Genomic DNA, 20330 nt, shown 5'->3' on the forward strand with positions numbered 1-20330 from the left:
CCCAGAGCCCCATAGTTCAACTTAAAGGAGTCATCCAGGCAAAAATGGACAACTCTTAACTTTTAAATCAGCTGGGGGCAGTGGGAAAAAAAATCATTTTAACTTGTCTCCGATGCTATGATGTCCTCCCAGTGCAGTCCGATTCTTCTGCTGAACAGGTCCGCTGAAGCTGATGATTGGCCTCAGTAGTCATGTGATCGCTGTGGCCAATCAGCGAACAGCCTGTGATGTCACTACCTGTGACATCATAGGTCTCTTCCTGTTCCTCTTCCTGTTCTCTTCCCTGTTGAGGCCGCTGATTGGACGCCGGAGCATTGGTGACAAGAAAGTATGATTTTTTAAAAAAATTTTCACTGATTTAAAAGTTAAAGGGGTATTCCCATCAAGCTTGTTCACCAACCTGCAGGCTGTGTGCTCTCTTCACTTCCTGGTTTTCTCGGCACATTGGTGGGCAGGGTTTCATTTGCTCTGCTATCTGCTATGTTTGCAGTCTGTAATGAGGGATTGGTTGTAAATGAATTATCACAGTATGAAGCTGATGTAGAGGCTGATGTAGCAGAGCTGGATTTGAGTCAGTTTGTAATATATACAGAGGTACCGGACTCCCTATCTCAGCCCTTATCAGCCAAATTCAATTAAACTGACTGATAAGTGGAAGAGCAGGAGATAAGAGCTCAGAAATCCCGGAGCTCTCACCTCCCCCTTCCCCTATCTGAGGAGCTCTGTTGCTTATCTGTGGCAGAGACATAGACAGCTCAGAGCTGCTGCTGAGCACTCAGCCCCCCCCCCCTCTAGCAGTCATCTACGTCACTTGGGGACTGAGCAGATAAGCCTGTGGTCTGGGGCCCATGGTCATAGAAACGCATGTAAACAATGAAGTGAATAAATTAAGATAGCAGCCAAACAAAGCAGTTTTGATAAAGCAATGTATTTAGAATAAGTCTTATATCCACATATACTAGCAGTATAGATAGGATCCTTGTTATGGGACAACCCCTTTAATTTTGTCTGGACAACCCCTTTTAAGTTTTTTCCAGTATTTTGAAATTATTTAAAAAAAATATTATTATTATTTTTATTTTTTTTTAAGGGAAAACATAAAAATTCGAAACTTAAAGCCTTCTATATTTTGACGAAGACAGTAAATTCAGCCTTATTATCTGCATATCTTTTAGACTCTTATTACATTCACATGCCTTGTATCTCCACTGATGTCTATTAAACACGGAACGTAAATCTAGGCTTTCCTTTTACAAATATCCAGAACATGTGAGATAATCCAACATTAATATCTTATATAAAATGGAAGCATTTATTACTAGAAAACACATTTTTATGACTTTCCTGCTCACGTTGCCCCTTAAGCTTTTCTATTCCATATTAAATGTGTCTTTGTGATAATTCTATTGTGTTATTTAAAACATTCATTTATATTGGAAGGACAAGACAAGTTAATAGACGTGCGCACAAGTGAAGCCGATATTGCCTGAGCTCAAACAATATGTATTTGGAGGCAACCTACAGTTACAAGTACCCTTATAACAGATGAATTAGCCATGAAATGAATGTATCACCATAATGAATGTTCATTTTGCAATTTTCACACTACACAATTTGCGTCGCACAGCTGCTTCCCATTCACGAATGGCGGCCTCACTACACTCATTATATAACACAAAGCATATATTTGTTAGCGCGGTAAAGCATTTATTTGGCCAATGCCATTGGATTTTCTAGTGCAGAACCGTTCTGGAGTCTTTCCTTCATTGGCTCAGTAAGTCACTTTGTAGACCTCTAACTCACAAAAGGTGAGAGAAGCCGACAGCTGGGAGTAGGAATCTGGTCCACACAATGTATGGATATATGATGTAACCTTTATTGATAAAACATATTTCACAACGCGTTTTGAGCTCTACGGGCTCTTCTTCAGGTGTACAAAATTCTTGCCAGGTCAGGTAGCCATGCAATGTTGATAGTTGTCGGAAAAACACTTATTTAGCCAAGAGCTATTCTTCACTATGCTCAGAGTGACCATGCATACATACTTGTGCTCTTAAATAACCTGCTGGCAGAGGATTGGGCATGCCGAAATATAACACGCCATATTCTTCTTATATATTAGATGGTTCTAATTAGATGGGTAATTTTATGTTGCAGAGCTCTCATTGTTCTTCTCGCTCCTCTTTCCCCCCTTCTCCACTATAAATATACTACCCCATTCGCACATAGCAGTGACTGATTGGCCAAAACCTTGCCAAGGCTGCTGTCATCACAGGACATTACTATCTAGAAAATTCTTTCTTTGGTTAGGTGAACACCTGCGCAGGGCTCTCTGTCGTTCAAATCCACCAGGGGAACTGAACAATGGAAAACCAGTCCACGAAAACAACGGTTACCCGCAGACACCAATGGACCCCATTAACTATAACGGGATCTGTTGGGTTTCCACCATATTTATACTGAAACCGGCTGTCCTCCATCCAGGACTTTTCATTCCACCTATTTTTGGCAGATTCTGTTGCAGAATCGCCAACGGATCCTCCGACACAGATGGCAACCAAGCCTTACAGACTTCTAAACACCTTGTAATTTTTGTTGCCAAGATATTGTGATTATTTTATCTACGTAGTCCTGTTACAATGATTGAGATCAATGATCATGTCCATCTGTCCATCTTCTTCACTTCAGAAGGTCAATAATGGAACCTAAGAGACAGAACTAGTTAAAAGGGTAATTCCAGAGTAACACTGTATCCACTGTGGTTGGACCGCGACCAATCAGACACTTATCACCTATACTATGGATAGGTTATATGTCGTTATTCTTGGAATACCCCTTTAAATATGTGCAATGTTAGTTGCAAAAAAAGACATTTCTTTAGTAAGTGCTTCCATGTATTAATAAAAGTCTATGTGTGTCCTAAGGAGAGATCTTCCCTATGTTCACACTTCTACCTACCAACATGAATGGAAGCAGTTTCCCTCTCCTTCCCTTTACTCTCCGCTCCCCCTTCCCCGTAGAATACTTGTATAATTGCTCTAATTGCTACAATGCAGTCATTTCCTAACATTTCAACAGCTCTAAATGCTCATTAATAAGTCATCGTTTGGCTGTTTCATACTTTGCTTAATAAAGAAAGCCATGGGTTCGGCAGCTGGAAGGGCGACCTGTGTGGTTAGGGGGTTGAGCGAAAAGAAAAGCTATAACATGGAGAGCTGTTGCAGTACTTGGATGGTCTATTGTGCAGATGTTTTTATAAGGCAGCATAGTTTACGCAGCAGATGTAATACCATTTGTCTTTTCGGAAGAATGGCAGGTCAGGCTTGTTGAGTTTTGCAGAACCCCATATGTGGATCATGTTTTATGAATGTTGTGTAACTTAAAAGGATCCAATGAAGTCTGTAGTTTTCATGATCAACTACAGATATGCCTGAGAGGCAGACCTGACCCAAAGTGGTCAATATCTGTGCCGAGGACATAATATCAACCGAAGACTACCTCCAGCAATCCTCTGATACTCTGCACGTCAGGGTACAAGGGCTGGTTTTGAGGTATTGTATTGTTTTCTATAACTTAGCAGACAAAGGTAATAAATTACCAGTTGCTGAATGACTTATTGTATTTTATAGTGTAAGGCTATGTTCACATTTCCATCAGAGTTTCCCTTCGATAGACTCTGTTCACCGAAAATCAGTGGAGGAAAAAGTCCTGCGCTGAAAATTTTTCTTTCACCGGTTTCAGTTTAAAAATTACGGCCACTCAACAAACCCCATTACACTCACCGGCCACTTTATTAGGTACACCATGCTAGTAACGGGTTGGACCCCCTTTTGCCTTCAGAACTGCCTCAATTCTTCGTGGCATAGATTCAACAAGGTGCTGGAAGCATTCCTCAGAGATTTTGGTCCATATTGACATGATGGCATCACACAGTTGCCGCAGATTTGTCGGCTGCACATCCATGATGCGAATCTCCCGTTCCACCACATCCCAAAGATGCTCTATTGGATTGAGATCTGGTGACTGTGGAGGCCATTGGAGTACAGTGAACTCATTGTCATGTTCAAGAAACCAGTCTGAGATGATTCCAGCTTTATGACATGGCGCATTATCCTGCTGAAAGTAGCCATCAGATGTTGGGTACATTGTGGTCATAAAGGGATGGACATGGTCAGCAACAATACTCAGGTAGGCTTTGGCGTTGCAACGATGCTCAATTGGTGCCAAGGGGCCCAAAGAGTGCCAAGAAAATATTCCCCACACCATGACACCACCACCACCAGCCTGAACCGTTGATACAAGGCAGGATGGATCCATGCTTTCATGTTGTTGACGCCAAATTCTGACCCTACCATCCGAATGTCGCAGCAGAAATCGAGACTCATCAGACCAGGCAACGTTTTTCCAATCTTCAATTGTCCAATTTTGATGAGCTTGTGCAAATTGTAGCCTCAGTTTCCTGTTCTTAGCTGAAAGGAGTGGCACCCGGTGTGGTCTTCTGCTGCTGTAGCCCATCTGCCTCAAAGTTCGATGTACTGTGCGTTCAGAGATGCTCTTCTGGCTACCTTGGTTGTAACGGGTGGCTATTTGAGTCACTGTTGCCTTTCTATCAGCTCGAACCAGTCTGGCCATTCTCCTCTGACCTCTGGCATCAACAACGCATTTCCGCCCACAGAACTGCCGCTCACTGGATGTTTTTTCTTTTTCGGACCATTCTCTGTAAACCCTAGAGATGGTTGTGCGTGAAAATCCCAGTAGATCAGTTTCTGAAATACTCAGACCAGCCCTTCTGGCACCAACAACCATGCCACGTTCAAAGGCACTCAAATCACCTTTCTTCCCCATACTGATGCTCGGTTTGAACTGCAGGAGATTGTCTTGACCATGTCTACATGCCTAAATGCACTGAGTTGCCGCCATGTGATTGGCTGATTAGAAATTAAGTGTTAACGAGCAGTTGGACAGGTGTACCTAATAAAGTGGCCGGTGAGTGTATAGTCAAAGGGGGCCTCCGGGCTCAGTGTGTCACTAGGGGGGCTCAGTGTTTCGTTACTGTTTTCATCTCCATTGTTCGTGCCCCCTAGTGTGAACCTACCATTACTTTTATAGTGTATTTACTCCTGCGTTATCCTGTTTACCTTGATCTGGTACTTTTTAAAAGAGGACTGTGTAATGTCACCTCAAGTGGGTAAGACCTGGTTGTGCCTACTTGATGTGCAGCAGGCACAGTGCGTTCTCAATCTAAACTATTTGCGTGTGACGGATTGATGCCTTGTAGACTTCCATTGCTGCCAGTTCAGCTTTCTGCCTGTTTGATGCTGGAGCTGAGTCTGATTCTGAAGGCTAGGATGGCAAATCTGTAATCTGTAGAAAAGGTGACCATGACTGGTTTACTGCTTCAATATCTCTATAACTTAGTCTAATAATGATGATGTGTTGTTATTAATGGGGTATTTCCATCTAAAGATTCCTATCCATACTGGTAGCTTATGTAAATTGAACACTTTTCCTAAATATATTGCTTTAGAAATTCTGCTTTGTTTGCCTGCTATGTGAGCTTATTCCTCCCATTGTTTACACATGTTGCTATAACCACAGACCTATAGGACAAATGACAAGTCACTTACTCACTACTATTGCCTGCAGGACAATCGTTCAGCTAATTGTAGTTTGCTCATAAAGCCAAGTCTGTTATCTCTCTATGTAAACACACAGATAACACTGAGTCCGTTCTGTACAAGCATCTGCATATTATCTGATCTGCATAAGTGTTCTGTGTCCTGTTCTGCCAGAGGGGTTGGGGGGAGCGAAATACAGGAAGTGAGAAGCAGACACTGCAGAGAGCCTTTAAGTGAATTAAAACTCTTTTAAGTGAATTAGTGAACAACTGAGCTCTGAAAGGCTTTTCAGGAACTTTCTGCTCTCTAACTTGTAAATTTCTGAAATAATTGATTATATAATCTATGCCACTAGCTTGATTTCTTCACGTTCACCAAGAATATTATTTGGCATACACAATTGCTACCTCCACTGATAGCCTTCAACGCCTTGCAGCTCTGTATGTAGCTAATGCCTTCCACTGTAATAGTTCGGTGCTATAATGCTGCAGATACAGGAACAGGAACTGGTGGTTCGTAATTGTAATGACCATGTCACTTTTAATATATGATAAAATTGTGGGGTTTTTCACATGGGCATCCCAATATCGTTAATAAAAGCTAATCCAAACATTATATGTACTTCATTGTGTTGCCAAATAAAAGTACAACTCGTCTCGCAAAGATTAAGCCCTCACTTAGCTATGTTGACTGAATATTTAAAAAAAAGTTATGATTTTTGGAAGGTGGGGAAGGAAAATATGAAAAAAGTAGCCAAAAATCATTATCTAAATTACCCTGCGTCCTTAAGGGATAAAAGGGGAAGTTTCCTGTATTGACACATCATCAGTGCTGTATGTAAAGTGGGGTGAATGAATGGTTCAGGCCCGGTTCACATGGGTTTCTATTCAGAGGGTCCTCAAACGGAAACCTAATCAGTTACCTAAGGAAACCCGCAGACCCCATAGACTGTAATGGGGTCCATATGGTTTCCGCACGGAAAATGTAGAGAAAAAGTGCTGCTTCCAGGACCTTTCTCTCCACATTTTTCATGCGGAGAAGGGAACGGAATGGCCCGAACGCAGATGCAAATGGGGCCTCACTAAACATCTGTATCCGGTATAGATAAGTATATGGACATCATGTATTTGTCTTTACACCAAATACTCTGCAGATCCCACTAATACACGGTTACTATACCATAACATTCATACCAGTTCCTATATCAACTCGCTCAGTAACAATATAAAAAGAATCCATTTACACTCATTCTTCTTGTTAAAAACACGCTTAGTGTAATTTTCCAGATTAATATATGAATTATGGAAAGTTATTTGCTAAAATAATATTTTTGCCTGTTATCGTCCAGAGGTACGTAGACCTTTTTCCTGCACGGCTACAAAAGGGTTTTTGATATAAAATTGCATTTGATGACGGGAAGTCTTCTAGAACAGCAGCTGGAATACATTTCTGGGAGCGAAATTTGTCAAAACATGAATGAACTAACAAAGAGTTGCATTTCCATGGCTGTGTTACTGAACTTTGGTACCATTTGTGTAATTCAGCTGAGAGATGTAACCAAATCCTTTGACTGTGTAACCCATATAGTAGAACGAAAGGCGTAAACTAACTACAAATGTATTGTATGAGTCCACATTTAGAGGATACTGTCAGGGATTCCAGGGATTTCAGATTTCCAGCTGAGTCTTAAGGTTTCTATGACCATTGTCAATGAAAATAAACTGTATTCAGGAGCTGAAACCTAAATTTTATTAAGACTCTCTAAAAAGTATATAAATAGGTATCTTATCACCCAATGTGTCACCTAAGATGGAACTATTCACTGAGCACCCTTATATTTCATCCAGGTGCAAATATAGATATTGATGCAGGGAATATTAGAATATTGCCATGAATGGAGCAGTCCTATAGTCTAGGTGCTCTAACCCCTATGGAGCTACATGGGAGAACTGGTAGCCACCACAAGACCCTAAAGCTAGTGACTGCACTCACACAAGGGGACATTCCTAAATCAAATTACGGCCACCTCAGTAGCCAGTTCAGTATGAATTATGTAGCATGTTATAACAGAAATGCTGAGGCTAGACTCCACCTACCACCATGATGGATATGAGCGTGAGCCAATTGATAGGCGCTACATCAACGTGGCAGCATGCACAGGTGACCAGGCTCAGTATAAATCTCCCTCATTCAACCTACCAACGATGTACAATACATGCAGACAGAGGCCAGGCAATGACCAATGACATGCCTGCCTACTGTAATGCCTCCTGGCACGGTCAGTGCTAGTGAACCCATAAATGATGTGTATAGTGATGCACCTGGATCATTATAAAAAAGTAACATAGTAATACAAAACCTGATTGTTAACATGGAGGAGAAAGAATAACCACCAATCAAACTCTATTCGGGCCTGCAAAGCCTGTCAGAACTATAAGAAACAGACCCAATCAGAAATCTGCATCACCTTCCAATGAATAGTTAAGGTGGGGTAGTTAAACCTTGATGAAGTTCAGTCATGTGCCTGTGATTGTCTTGTGCAGCTGGGCTCCTTAGAGAAGACTTGTTTACTACTGATCTCCTGGTTCTCATTTCTGGCTTATTCTCTTGGTTAACCTCTTTGGCTTCTAATTTGGATTTGGTTATAACTCCTTGGATTTGACTTCAGCTCGGCTTCTCCTCTCATTTTGTCAACTCCTTACACTCCTGGTACAACGTTGGTTTGTTTCTTACTCCCTTAGTCCTAAAGGTAACTGATACTTGCCTTGGCCTTGTGATCTGCAACTGAAGCCGCCAAGTTCATCTTGCCTTGCAGCGAACTCTGGTGAACACATCAGGTCTACCTTACACTCCACATTCCAAGATAGTGTTGGATAATAGATAGCAGTTTACTTGCAGTTTTCAGACCTAATCTGTTGAAACTCCTTAACAGGTACAATGTAAAGATCCAAGTAATGTGATAGAAGAGTGTTTGTAATGCGCTTATATTTATGACGGTCATGTATCTTGTCAACGCATAATGTTCTCCAATCTGTCACATGATAGTTACGTAGCAGTACATATAATAATATCAGAAACTCCATAAACCCAGTATGATAAAGTACTTTCTAGTAGTGAAACTACTGTACTATTATCGGTAGATAAGCGGTTGTATCAGAATGACACATTATATCTATGGCCAGGATGCCAGGAGTCTGACTGGTGGGGGTTCTGAACATTGGTAATGATTGTGAAAACTGGGGTCTCATGTCACCCATTTGACAGAAGTTGCAGTTAACAATGTAAGTGTAAGGTGGTAGGAGCCATTACCTTCCAGAAAATGGCCTTAGGTGACTGACCTGTTTAGGTCCTTGCCCAAGATTGATGTTTGCAGCTGTTTAGTGCTTTTACTTGCACTTTTTGCATCTTGTTTTGCACTTTGACATGTATTTTACCAAGTATGCTGATGACCCATTGCATTATTGCATTGTATCACGTTACACAGTCGCTTTTATTGTGCACCTGCTATTGAGTCATCATGTCTACCTTTTCTAGAAGGAGGGTGATGCATTGTTTCTCCAAATAGGCAAAGTTTAATGGGATGTACAGAGGGGGTTGTCTCTTTGGCACTACTCAATGTATAGTCTTGACTGATTCATGCCTTGTAGGCCTCCATTGCTACCATTCCAACCTTCCATCCATTCATGTAAACCTGGAGCCAAGCCTGATTCTGAAGTCTTAGTTAGTGAATTTGTTGTGAGCCTGAGGTCTGGATATAATGTGTGTTAAGTGCAAGCCCCTGAAAGAACTAGGCAATTGTAGTGAACGTCATGGGACTGCTGTTGTCATGCCATTATAAAGGGTTCTTTTCCTGTCGAATGTTCTGCTGATGTCGATCCTGGCTGTTTTCTACTGCTGAGCACCTGAGTTTTGTTATGGCAAACACCTACCTGAGTACATGCTTGTGACAATGTGCTTATGTGAGTAGAGTGTATTCCGCCATCACTACATTCTATGAGTGGGAAGTCCAGCCATCTTGGCCATGGGTGGGTAGGATTAGGGGAAAGTGAGCCATTCCTGGAGTAGCAACTGTATAAGATTGTTAGATCAGGCTCCTGGTCCCCTACTAATGTACTGTATAAGCATATGGGACTTCAGAAGATAGCCAAGTACTTTACTCGAGATATCTCCAACAGTTCTGTATACTTTAGATGGAAGAGCTTTGAAAAACCATCATTTTTGGTATAGTTTTCTATGCTATATATATGACTACCCAATTTGTAATGTGAATTACATCATGTCAAGGATTTTGCTAATGTGTGCCGGTAACTTTTTACAATTTTTTTTGTAAAAATTCGACTTAACAAAATTGGCTGAAAGGTAAGGGTAGGCACATACAGATGTCACATGAATCTTGAATATGATGCCCATAAATATCTATTCCATGAGAAACCATAAGAAAATGAATTGTGAGATCCAATATAACTCACAGTATTCTGGAGATTATCGCATTATCTTATTAGCTTATCTAATTCCCAATCTTTAGTTTCATGTCGCCATGTCTCAGGCTCCCAGCTATGTTGGTTTCTATTGAAAATCTAACAGGATAAGTAAGACGCGCATTAATCTCTCTTTGGTTACGACTTAAAGGGAATGTATCACCAAATTGGTTAATAAAACCAGACAATGAAACCTATCTCTTGTTACTAATCTGTTTTTATTTTCCAATTGTAGATTTCCCTTGTTGAATTCTCTGTACATAATTAAGGGGGCAGCCTCAGCCTTTATGTGCTATTGAGCCACTCTCCTGGGCATAACATAAGACATAATTGGAATAAAAATAAATCTTACAACTAAATGGTCACTCATTTTCAAAAAACATGAACGGTACAAGTGAATATATGAAATTTCGTAAAATATCTAATGAGAGAAAAATTCCCCTTTCTTCACTTTCCCAGCTTGTGTACTGCTCCCTTCTCGGTGATATATATTCACTTTCACTCTAAGGCCTCGTTCACATCTGCGGTAAACGGTTGAGGGGAGTCCACATGGGGACCTTCCCCGAACGGACTACCAAACGCATTGACAAGCTGTGTGCAGTAAAAGCACATGGACCCCATAGACTATAATGGAGTCTGTGTGTTTTCCGCACGAGTCATTCGGACAGGAAAGTAGATTATGAACTACTTTTCTGTCTGCAGGTTCCATGCGGAGACCACTCGGAAAGCACTTGGACCCCATTATAGTCTATGGGGTCCGTGTGCTTTCACTGCACACCGCTTGTCATTGCGTTTGGTAGACCATTTGGGGGGCCTTAATCTCTGCTGAATTCTGTCTTGCTACAGCAACAGAGGGTCACCTGGATGTCATATTGTTGCTCACAATATAAGTATGTGGGGAGAGGAGGAACGAGTAGGTGTTGAGTGAGAAAAGACAGACAGAGGCACAGAAGAGACTGCTAGCAGCTAAATAGGAACCACCCAATGTGTTTTATTCACATTCATACAGGTGTGTTCTTCTCTATAACGCCCTGGTTGATCTTGCTGCAGTTTATAATATGAGGGAGAGAGGGATATGGAGAATATTGTTTCCTACTTTTTGTGTGCAGTCTATGGCAGACATCATCAGTCTCCACTCTCAGCTCAGGGACAGCATACAAAGAGGAAAGCTCAATGTACATGTACACACACTGTACTTTGGATTCTTGCAAAATTTGTTTAAAAGTTAGTGTTTTTTATGTTTTAAATACTGAGGACATACCATTGAGTATAAGTATTACACTGGTGAGGGTCTGACTCACACCAATCTGCCGAATCAATGGGAGCTAGTCAGGTGTTTTTTCCAGGAGCCGCTTTGTCCCAGCTCCAGGAAAAAGAAGCATGATGCTCATTCTTAAGGGCATTTTGCCTTGCAATTCGGCCTGAAGACACTCCCTCCTACCGACTAGGCCCATTCATTCGGCCTAATCCGGAGCGGAGTGCGCTGTACTGGCCTCTGCCTCAGGTTCCGGTACAAAAAACCCTGTGTGAACTTACCATTATAGTGGATATGCCACAGCATATTTATCCTCTTTCCATAGGATTGAGGGTATATAGCTGATTGGTGGGGGCCTGACTGCTGAGGCCCCCATTGATCCTGAGAACAGCAGGTGTTTTACCCCACTAGGAATATACACTCACTGGCCACTTTATTAGGTACACCTGTCCAACTGCTCGTTAACACTTAATTTCTAATCAGCCAATCACATGGCGGCAACTCAGTGCATTTAGGCATGTAGACATGGTCAAGACAATCTCCTGCAGTTCAAACCGAGCATCAGTATGGGGAAGAAAGGTGATTTGAGTGCCTTTGAACGTGGCATGGTTGTTGGTGCCAGAAGGGCTGGTCTGAGTATTTCAGAAACTGCTGATCTACTGGGATTTTCACGCACAACCATCTCTAGGGTTTACAGAGAATGGTCCGAAAAAGAAAAAACATCCAGTGAGCGGCAGTTCTGTGGGCGGAAATGCGTTGTTGATGCCAGAGGTCAGAGGAGAATGGCCAGACTGGTTCGAGCTGATAGAAAGGCAACAGTGACTCAAATAGCCACCCGTTACAACCAAGGTAGCCAGAAGAGCATCTCTGAACGCCGCACAGTACGTCGAACTTTGAGGCAGATGGGCTACAGCAGCAGAAGACCACACCGGGTGCCACTCCTTTCAGCTAAGAACAGGAAACTGAGGCTACAATTTGCACAAGCTCATCAAAATTGGACAATTGAAGATTGGAAAAACATTGCCTGGTCTGATGAGTCTCGATTTCTGCTGCGACATTCGGATGGTAGGGTCAGAATTTGGCGTCAACAACATGAAAGCATGGATCCATCCTGCCTTGTATCAACGGTTCAGGCTGGTGGTGGTGGTGTCATGGTGTGGGAAATATTTTCTTGGCACTCTTTGGGCCCCTTGGCACCAATTGAGCATCGTTGCAACGCCAAAGCCTACCTGAGTATTGTTGCTGACCATGTCCATCCCTTTATGACCACAATGTACCCAACATCTGATGGCTACTTTCAGCAGGATAATGCAATGCCATGTCATAAAGCTGGAATCATCTCAGACTGGTTTCTTGAACATGACAATGAGTTCACTGTACTCCAATGGCCTCCACAGTCACCAGATCTCAATCCAATAGAGCATCTTTGGGATGTGGTGGAACGGGAGATTCGCATCATGGATGTGCAGCCGACAAATCTGCGGCAACTGTGTGATGCCATCATGTCAATATGGACCAAAATCTCTGAGGAATGCTTCCAGCACCTTGTTGTATCTATGCCACGAAGAATTGAGGCAGTTCTGAAGGCAAAAGGGGGTCCAACACGTTACTAGCATGGTGTACCTAATAAAGTGGCCGGTGAGTGTAGTTGGGCTGAATGTACAGTAGATGTGCCCCTTCTGGACAGAATGCATCCCATTCAATGGGAATACTGGAGATAGTCGAATGTTGGACCTCAACTATTTCCATCCCCCAGCACAGGAATGCCTACATTGAGCCCAGACCGCATTCACACGTATAAGAAGGGGGGGGGGGAACACCATTCTCAGGATCAGGCGCCTCAATGGTCAGACCCCCACCAATCAGCTATTTAACATTTTTAGCCAGTTGAACCTGATATTTAGAGCTTCGAAGACCCCTTTAATATTGATTTGGGACACTTAAAGCTGAGGCCGTACGTTGCAGAAACACAGCATTTTTGGTTGCAGATTTTGCTGCGGTTCTTTGAGCCAAAGTCAGGAGTGGATTGATAAGGAAAGGAAAATAGAAAAGAAGCTCTTAGACGTTTTCCTTCTGTTAAATCTACTCCTGACTTTTGCTCTAAAAAACACAGCAAAATTTGCAACAAAAAAAACCCCGGCGTTTTAACAACGTGGAGCCAGATCAGCTGTGTGTATGGGAAGCGTGCAGGCTGCTCCAATTCAAGTAATAGGCGCAACTCAGCAACCCTATCCTCTGCATAGTGGTGGTCTCGGACAATTGATTGGAATAGCTGATCTGTGCGGGGTCTGGGTGTCAGCCCCCGCAGATCACATACTGACGACCTAATGGTGGAGAGTTCCACTTCAGAACCAGTATGGCTTTAATAGTCCATACCTTCTTTTCATCTGATTTATAGATCTTTGTACTGTATCAAGTAGACAGAATGTAGTTCTACTCATGATAATAATGGGATGTGATCTCCTCCTGCTTCAATCTAATTTCCTTTTGCACCAGGGATGCAGATAATACAAACCACCTTTATGGCTTGCAATGTTACAGACCACTGTCTAGGTTTTTCTAAAGGCACTAATGCATTACATATGCCGAGCTTCAGAACGCCTTCCACTGCATTGGCTTATTGGCGATCCCCTTGTGGGTTCAACCTTCTTTTGCTTTCCTGCCAAAGGAAAGAGGAGAGCCTGCAAGAAATCTAGGTAGTTTCTATCTGGCGTTCACTGAACTATTAGGCCTTTATGAAGAATGGATTGTATAACTGCAAAAGATAAGAATCATTTTACATGGTAGAGAAAGGAAAGGCCGAATTCTAAAAACAAGCCTGCAGGGTAACACGAGTAGGGAAGTGACAGGAACATTCACATACATTAGTGGAAAGGAAGGAAGTGAAGCTCGGGAAAGGAGGTGTCAAAACAAGGTCATGCTCTAAAGCTGAAAGCTCGGACGGTAGGGGGGGGGGTCTTAGTATCAGAAACAACGAAAACCAGTACACTTGTATTACAGCTGATCTCTGCAGGAACCATAACTTATATAGTCACTATTGACCATGACTTAAAGGAGTTGCCCGGTTTCACACCAATATTAAGCCCCTTTACCCACATTTTTAAATTTTTGTTGTTTAACTCCCCCCATAACTTTGCTGCATGGGAATTTTTTTAAAATAAGTTTTTACTTATTTTTTTGTGTTCTAGGGATAGGGGGTGATTTCAATATTTAATTCCTTATAATTATATATATATATATATATATATATATATATATAATTTTTTTTTTTTTTTATTGTATCTATTAGACCCCCCAGGGGTCTAATCACTAACACAATGCATTGCAATGCTAATGTATTGCAAAATACCAACACTTTTATAACAGGCTGCATAGAGCAGTCTGTAATACAAGTATATGCCTTCAATAGGCTCAAGGGCTGTCATGAAAAATTGATCGCCGGCCTCAGGTCTCGTTCAGTGGCACGGTGATCCTCCCCAAAATAGTAGCGCACATGCATCACCAGGAAAATAGTCAGTGTCCTGTAATTCCAGAAGGGAGACCATTATAAGGCTTATACTCTGCATGTTTCCCTTCTGCAGGCTATATCTCTGATCATCTTGTATGTGGACAATAAATAATATCTCTCATAGACTTCACACAGAGAAGAGGATATCCTGTTCATCTAACTCACACAGACACATGGAGACATTATGTAGAAGTACTGACTAGTTTAGCTATGAATCGAGTATTTGCATGAGGTAAAACACTCACTAGAAGCTGCAGAAGCATCTGATTGTGCCTCTGTTTCACCCAAGCAGCCCCCTTCTGCCCTTCCCCTCTCCATAGACCTCCCTGGAAATTTAGCAGTCAATAGGATTGACCAGTTTAGGAAACCAGGGTAAGAGGCTCATATGATATTACAACACTTCTTATATTTGCTTGTAACTATTGATTTATGCAAAAATTATTGAGATTTCAAAGCATGTTTAATACATACAAAGCCACAATCTCCTGTGTTTCTGATTATATATTTTAATAAATAAGAATTTTTTTCAACAGCTTATGGCTCAATGACAGCATTGGAAAATGTGACACAGCCTACAGTCAACATGGTAGATGTCAACTGGGCGACAGCAAACATATCAAATGTAACTCTACACCAAGGTAGGTAAAGTCCATGGTACTTTTATAAAACTTTTCGATAAGTGTTCATAATTTGAAAGATATGACATAATACGGTTTAAAAAAGACTTATTTCCATCAAGTTCAACCAAGGGATGGGAAAGAGCATGACAACCAGCAATTGTCAGAGTTGTCTTGTCATGTGATATACTGTCCACTGTCATGTGATGGACACATAGGTGCACGGCTGATTATAGTAATGTGGTTGTGAAGGTATATGAAACTTTTAATTTACATGGCCATTCTTATATTGGCCAAACATGGCTGAGTATTGTTTGCAAGACTCATTCTCCTGACCACAAGGTTGTAAGTTAAGGAAACAGCTGTTCTACACAGTTTCCTTAATTCCTACAGAAGTAAATAGGAGTTACGGAGTGAAGCTATGCTACAAGGTTTCCATAACATCTGTTTACCTCTATGGAAATTACTGAACCCGTGTAGCCAAGTTTGTTTGCTTCCGTAATTCCAGAAGGGGGTTGGGGAGACAGGTACTCTTATCTTAACCATGAGATGGGAATAATACTTAAAGCACTGAAGTAAAAAAAAAAAAAAAAAGACCAGTCTCCGCCTATTGAATGGACATATTTGAGCTGGTTATATTCTTAACTAACTTGTTTTTGGAAATAAGTGTACCTGCCTTTTTAGGTCACTTTTAGAATACACTGTCATGTACATGAGGAGTGACACTATTTCTGGCCAGTTTTCCCTTCTGCAGGCTGTATCTCTAAGGGTAAGTTCACATGGAGATTTTTGGTCAGAATTTTGAGGCCGTATTTGCCTCAAAATCCTGACCAAAAAGACGGCTCCCATTGCAAGAAGCGAGGTGCTCATTTTTCAGGCTGTTTCCCTTGTGATTCGTCCTGAAGACACTCCCTCCTCCCCACTAGGCCATTCATTGGGCCTAATCCGGAGCAGAGCGCGCAATTGGATGCCAGTGCAGTGCACCAGCATTCAGTCGCAGCTACCCGTATTTTGGATCGGAACCTGAGGCGACCTCCACCTCAGGTTCTGGTCCAAAATACATTGTGTGAACTTACCCTAATTGTTAGTTTTCCCTGAACTTGTGTGTGGACAATAAATATCTTTTTGTTTTTCTTTTAAATGTAGTTTGTGAGCCCCATATGGGGACCACAATGTACATTTTTTTTCCTATCAGTATGTCTTTGTAGAATGGGAAGAAATCCACACAAACATGGAGAGAACATACAAACTCCTTGCAAATGTTGTTCCTGGTGGTATTCGAACCCAGGACTCCAGCACTGCAAGGCTGCAGTGCTAATCACTGAGCCACCATGTTGCCCCAGACAATAAATATCTTGTGCATTATAATATCTCCCATAAACAGCACAGAGAAGAGGATATCCTGTCCATCCAACTTTCCCTCAAGCCCAGTTCACACCTGCATTCAGGTTTCCAGTTCGGGAGTCTGCTTGGGGACCCCCTGTATGGAAACAAAGTGACAGCACTGGTGCTCGGGGAATGGATCTAGCTATAGCCGCATCTGGGTACATAATGTGTCTCCACCATAAAATAAGCACCCTTAGGCCTCCTACCCACAAATGGCATGGATGTAGATTTCACTGACCTATACATTAAAAATGAATCTGATCTGATCCATATTTCGCTGCTCTTCAGTTTGGCCCAGACACACAACCACAAAAACGATGTCCGTGTTTATAGGCACATTAAAATGTATGGGTTTGCACTTTCAGCCTCTATTGCAAATGAAAAGTATGATCATGTGCATTACAGTGAAGCAAATCCATGTGCCTCATATTAATAGCAGTTAACCCCATCATGTCCCGCACATTAACCCTTGTGTGCTTCACTAAAGAGTTATGGATATGTGAGAGACAGGGAGGTAATATAAGGACACAGGGGTTAATGAGGGGCATGACGGGGTTAATTGCTATTAATGTGAGGCACATGGAGTTACTAAAACTAAATTAATAACCCCAAATGCCTGACATTAATGGGAATATTAACCCCAGTATATACCTGTTGTGTATTTTTTTTCTTTCCACTTTGCAAGGATACACATGGCAGGTACCCAGCGCTGTAGCAGGCAGGGTCCTTGTGCTGTACAGTGATGAACTCCGCCTCCTGGGCTTTCTTCACCCCTCTCATTGGAGGGATGAGAGAAGGGGGAGTGTTTTATACCAGTGCCATAGCAGAGCAATTAAGGGACGCTCCCTCTTCTTTTAATGCTTGCAGGTCCCAGATAGTCAGTGTCCTGGCTGCCTTGCCAGCAAAATATGCCACATGTGCCAAGAGTGGCACGCATGCCAGGGGTTGCCAACCTCTGCACCAGAAGCTGCAGAAGCATCTGTTTCTGTCTATAACTCTGTTTTACCCAAGCAGCCTCCTTCTGCCCTTTCCCTCTCCATAGACCTCCATGGAAATTTAGCAGTCAATAGGAGTGAACAGTTTAGGAAACCAGGGTAAGAGGCTCATATGATATTACAAAGCTTTTTATGTTTGCTTGTACTATTGATTTATGCAAACATTGTTGGGATTACAATGCAAGTACAAAGCCAATTGCACAATCTCCTGTGTTTCTGGTGATATACTTTAATCAGCATTTTTTTCCAACAGGTTTCAACTCAACGGGAGCAGTGGATGATGGGATAGCGGCTGCGTTCAAAATGATATATAACTGTGCGATAACTAATATGTCAGAAGTATCACTATACCGAGGTAGGTAAAGTCCATGGTACTTCCTTAAAACTTTTCAATAAGTGTTCAAAGTTCGAAAGATTACATAGAATGGTTGAAAAAAATATGGAAATCTATTCTCCAGGATGTAATTAGGAGAACAGTACCTCTGTATGCTGCCCTCTAGAGGGCAGCCCCCTTAACATCATGCATGACTCAGTTAATAAGCCTACTGACATGATGCAGATTTAACTGCCAAATCAGTATTTCTATTCCAAAAGGAACAGATTCCCAGCTATGGACAACGCTGTTTCGGTCTTTTGGACCTCCTCAGCATAGCGCAGGGATACTGATTTGGCAGAGTGAGAGACTATAGACCAGGGTCAGGGGATAATCATACACATTAGGGAGAGTGTGTGCCTACATAGGCAGTACGTGGGAGGCTTTTTAACCCATTGATTTCAATGTGTTACGCGCGTAAGACGGAACCCATTGAAGTCAATGGGATTCTGTTTTGAAGCGCTGACACGACTTTACGTGTAAGAATGAGCGCCACGTTACATCTTGCACGGGCCCTTATATAGCCTTGTACTGTCAGAGGGGGCGATGACGCTGAGTTGTCAGGAATATCCCCCCTACAGTACAAAAGGGAGTTACACTTTAAGCAGAATACGTTCATTGTGCTAAATGTGTAAAAATGTAGAATGGAAAAAAAAACAGCTCAATATCCTATCAAATTTTTGGCCTTGCTAATCCAAGGAGAAAAATAATATGTATAATCTGTTATATCATAGGGCAGCAAAGTTATTTCAGTTTATAAACACTGAAATTGCAACACCAAGAAGGCAACGTTTTAGAATGATGGAAATCACAGAATTGCTAGAAATGTTAATGATAAGCCAATGATAATAAAATGGCAACAGGATATTTAAAATATCTCAAATTATTTAGTACTGAGTATGAACAGCATGTGCAGAAATACACGCACTTGCATACCTTGGCATGCTATCAATGAGATTATGAATGGTTTTCTAAGCAATGTTATGCGACGCTGAATAAATTTGGGCATAGAAAACATTACTACCAGGCAGTAGCATAACTAGGAATGGTGGGGCCTCAAGGCAAACATTTGACATGTGTCCCCCCGCCCCCTCTGACCAACCCCGCTCCCCCCTCCCGAAGACCCCGACCGACCTCCCCCACATTCCTGCACACTACATTATGCCCCATAGTGGCCCCTACACACAGTATTATGCCCCACTGTGGACCACCCATGAACAATTATTATACTCTAGGTTCTTTTCCGACCGCAGAGTATAATGATCAGAAACCCAGGGGAGGATACAATAAAATACACTGTTACTTACCTCTCCTGGGTTTCAGTACACTGCTCACTGATGTCAGCCATCCTCAAAGACGTATGGGACATCACGTGAGGTGGGCTTGCATTGTGATGCATAAGGACGCAAGCCCGGCCCACATGACATCTGGGACATCACCAAGTAGGCCCAAAGACTTCCAGAGCCCAGGAGAGGTAACAGAGTTTTTTATGTTCCTTCTCCTCTCCTAGCCTTCCAATCATTATACTCAGGGGTCTGAAAAGACCCCTGCATATAATGATAGCAGTGTTTATGGGGTTTGCAGGCCTGCAGCCTTACTTACCAATCCCTCTCCTGCTCACAACCGCCTCCGTAGAAGGGGAATCACTGGCAGCTGTGAATAGGAGTGAGGATCAGTAAGTAAATAAGGCCCAGCAGGTAACAGCCTATTAAATAAAATAAAAAATCGGGCCCGCCGGCGTTGCCCACATGATCTCCAGACCAATCTCCGGCTATCATTGCCTTAGACCCAAAAGTGGGACTCATCATTGAAGTGGAAAGACCTCCATTCCAGCATCCATTGTTAACTTGCGGTGCATTATAACCACCATTGAGAGCAGTGGAATGAGGTCAATAGAACACCTGTAGCTGGATGTCTGCTTCATGGCCCAATGTTCTGCAAAGGTCTTTGATGGTTTGTGTCGACACTGTTTACCACCCTAGGATTGGACTGTGGCATCCAATTTCATTTGCAGTATAAAATGGATCACTATGCGCATACTCTGCTCACCTCTAGCTGTTATTCCAGTTCCAGTTCTCTCAACCACCAAAACATGCAACA

The 20330-nt window shown here is 42.2% G+C and overlaps 2 protein-coding genes across 2 annotated transcripts in view; both read left to right on the top strand.

Annotated features, from left to right (window-relative positions):
* Positions 1-20330, top strand: part of TUBG1 (tubulin gamma 1) — a 549244-nt gene that overhangs the window by 435746 nt on the left and 93168 nt on the right. The window lies entirely within an intron of this gene.
* The window catches only part of RAMP2 (receptor activity modifying protein 2), a 42360-nt gene that overhangs the window by 17949 nt on the left and 4081 nt on the right, over positions 1-20330 (top strand). The window contains exons 2-3 of the mRNA XM_075277416.1: positions 15393-15497; positions 18111-18212. Coding sequence (XP_075133517.1) covers positions 15393-15497; positions 18111-18212 — 207 coding nt within the window. The remainder of the gene's footprint in view (positions 1-15392; positions 15498-18110; positions 18213-20330) is intronic.

The sequence above is a fragment of the Leptodactylus fuscus genome, chromosome 6 (assembly GCF_031893055.1).
Source record: "Leptodactylus fuscus isolate aLepFus1 chromosome 6, aLepFus1.hap2, whole genome shotgun sequence".
Lineage (NCBI taxonomy): Eukaryota > Metazoa > Chordata > Amphibia > Anura > Leptodactylidae > Leptodactylus > Leptodactylus fuscus.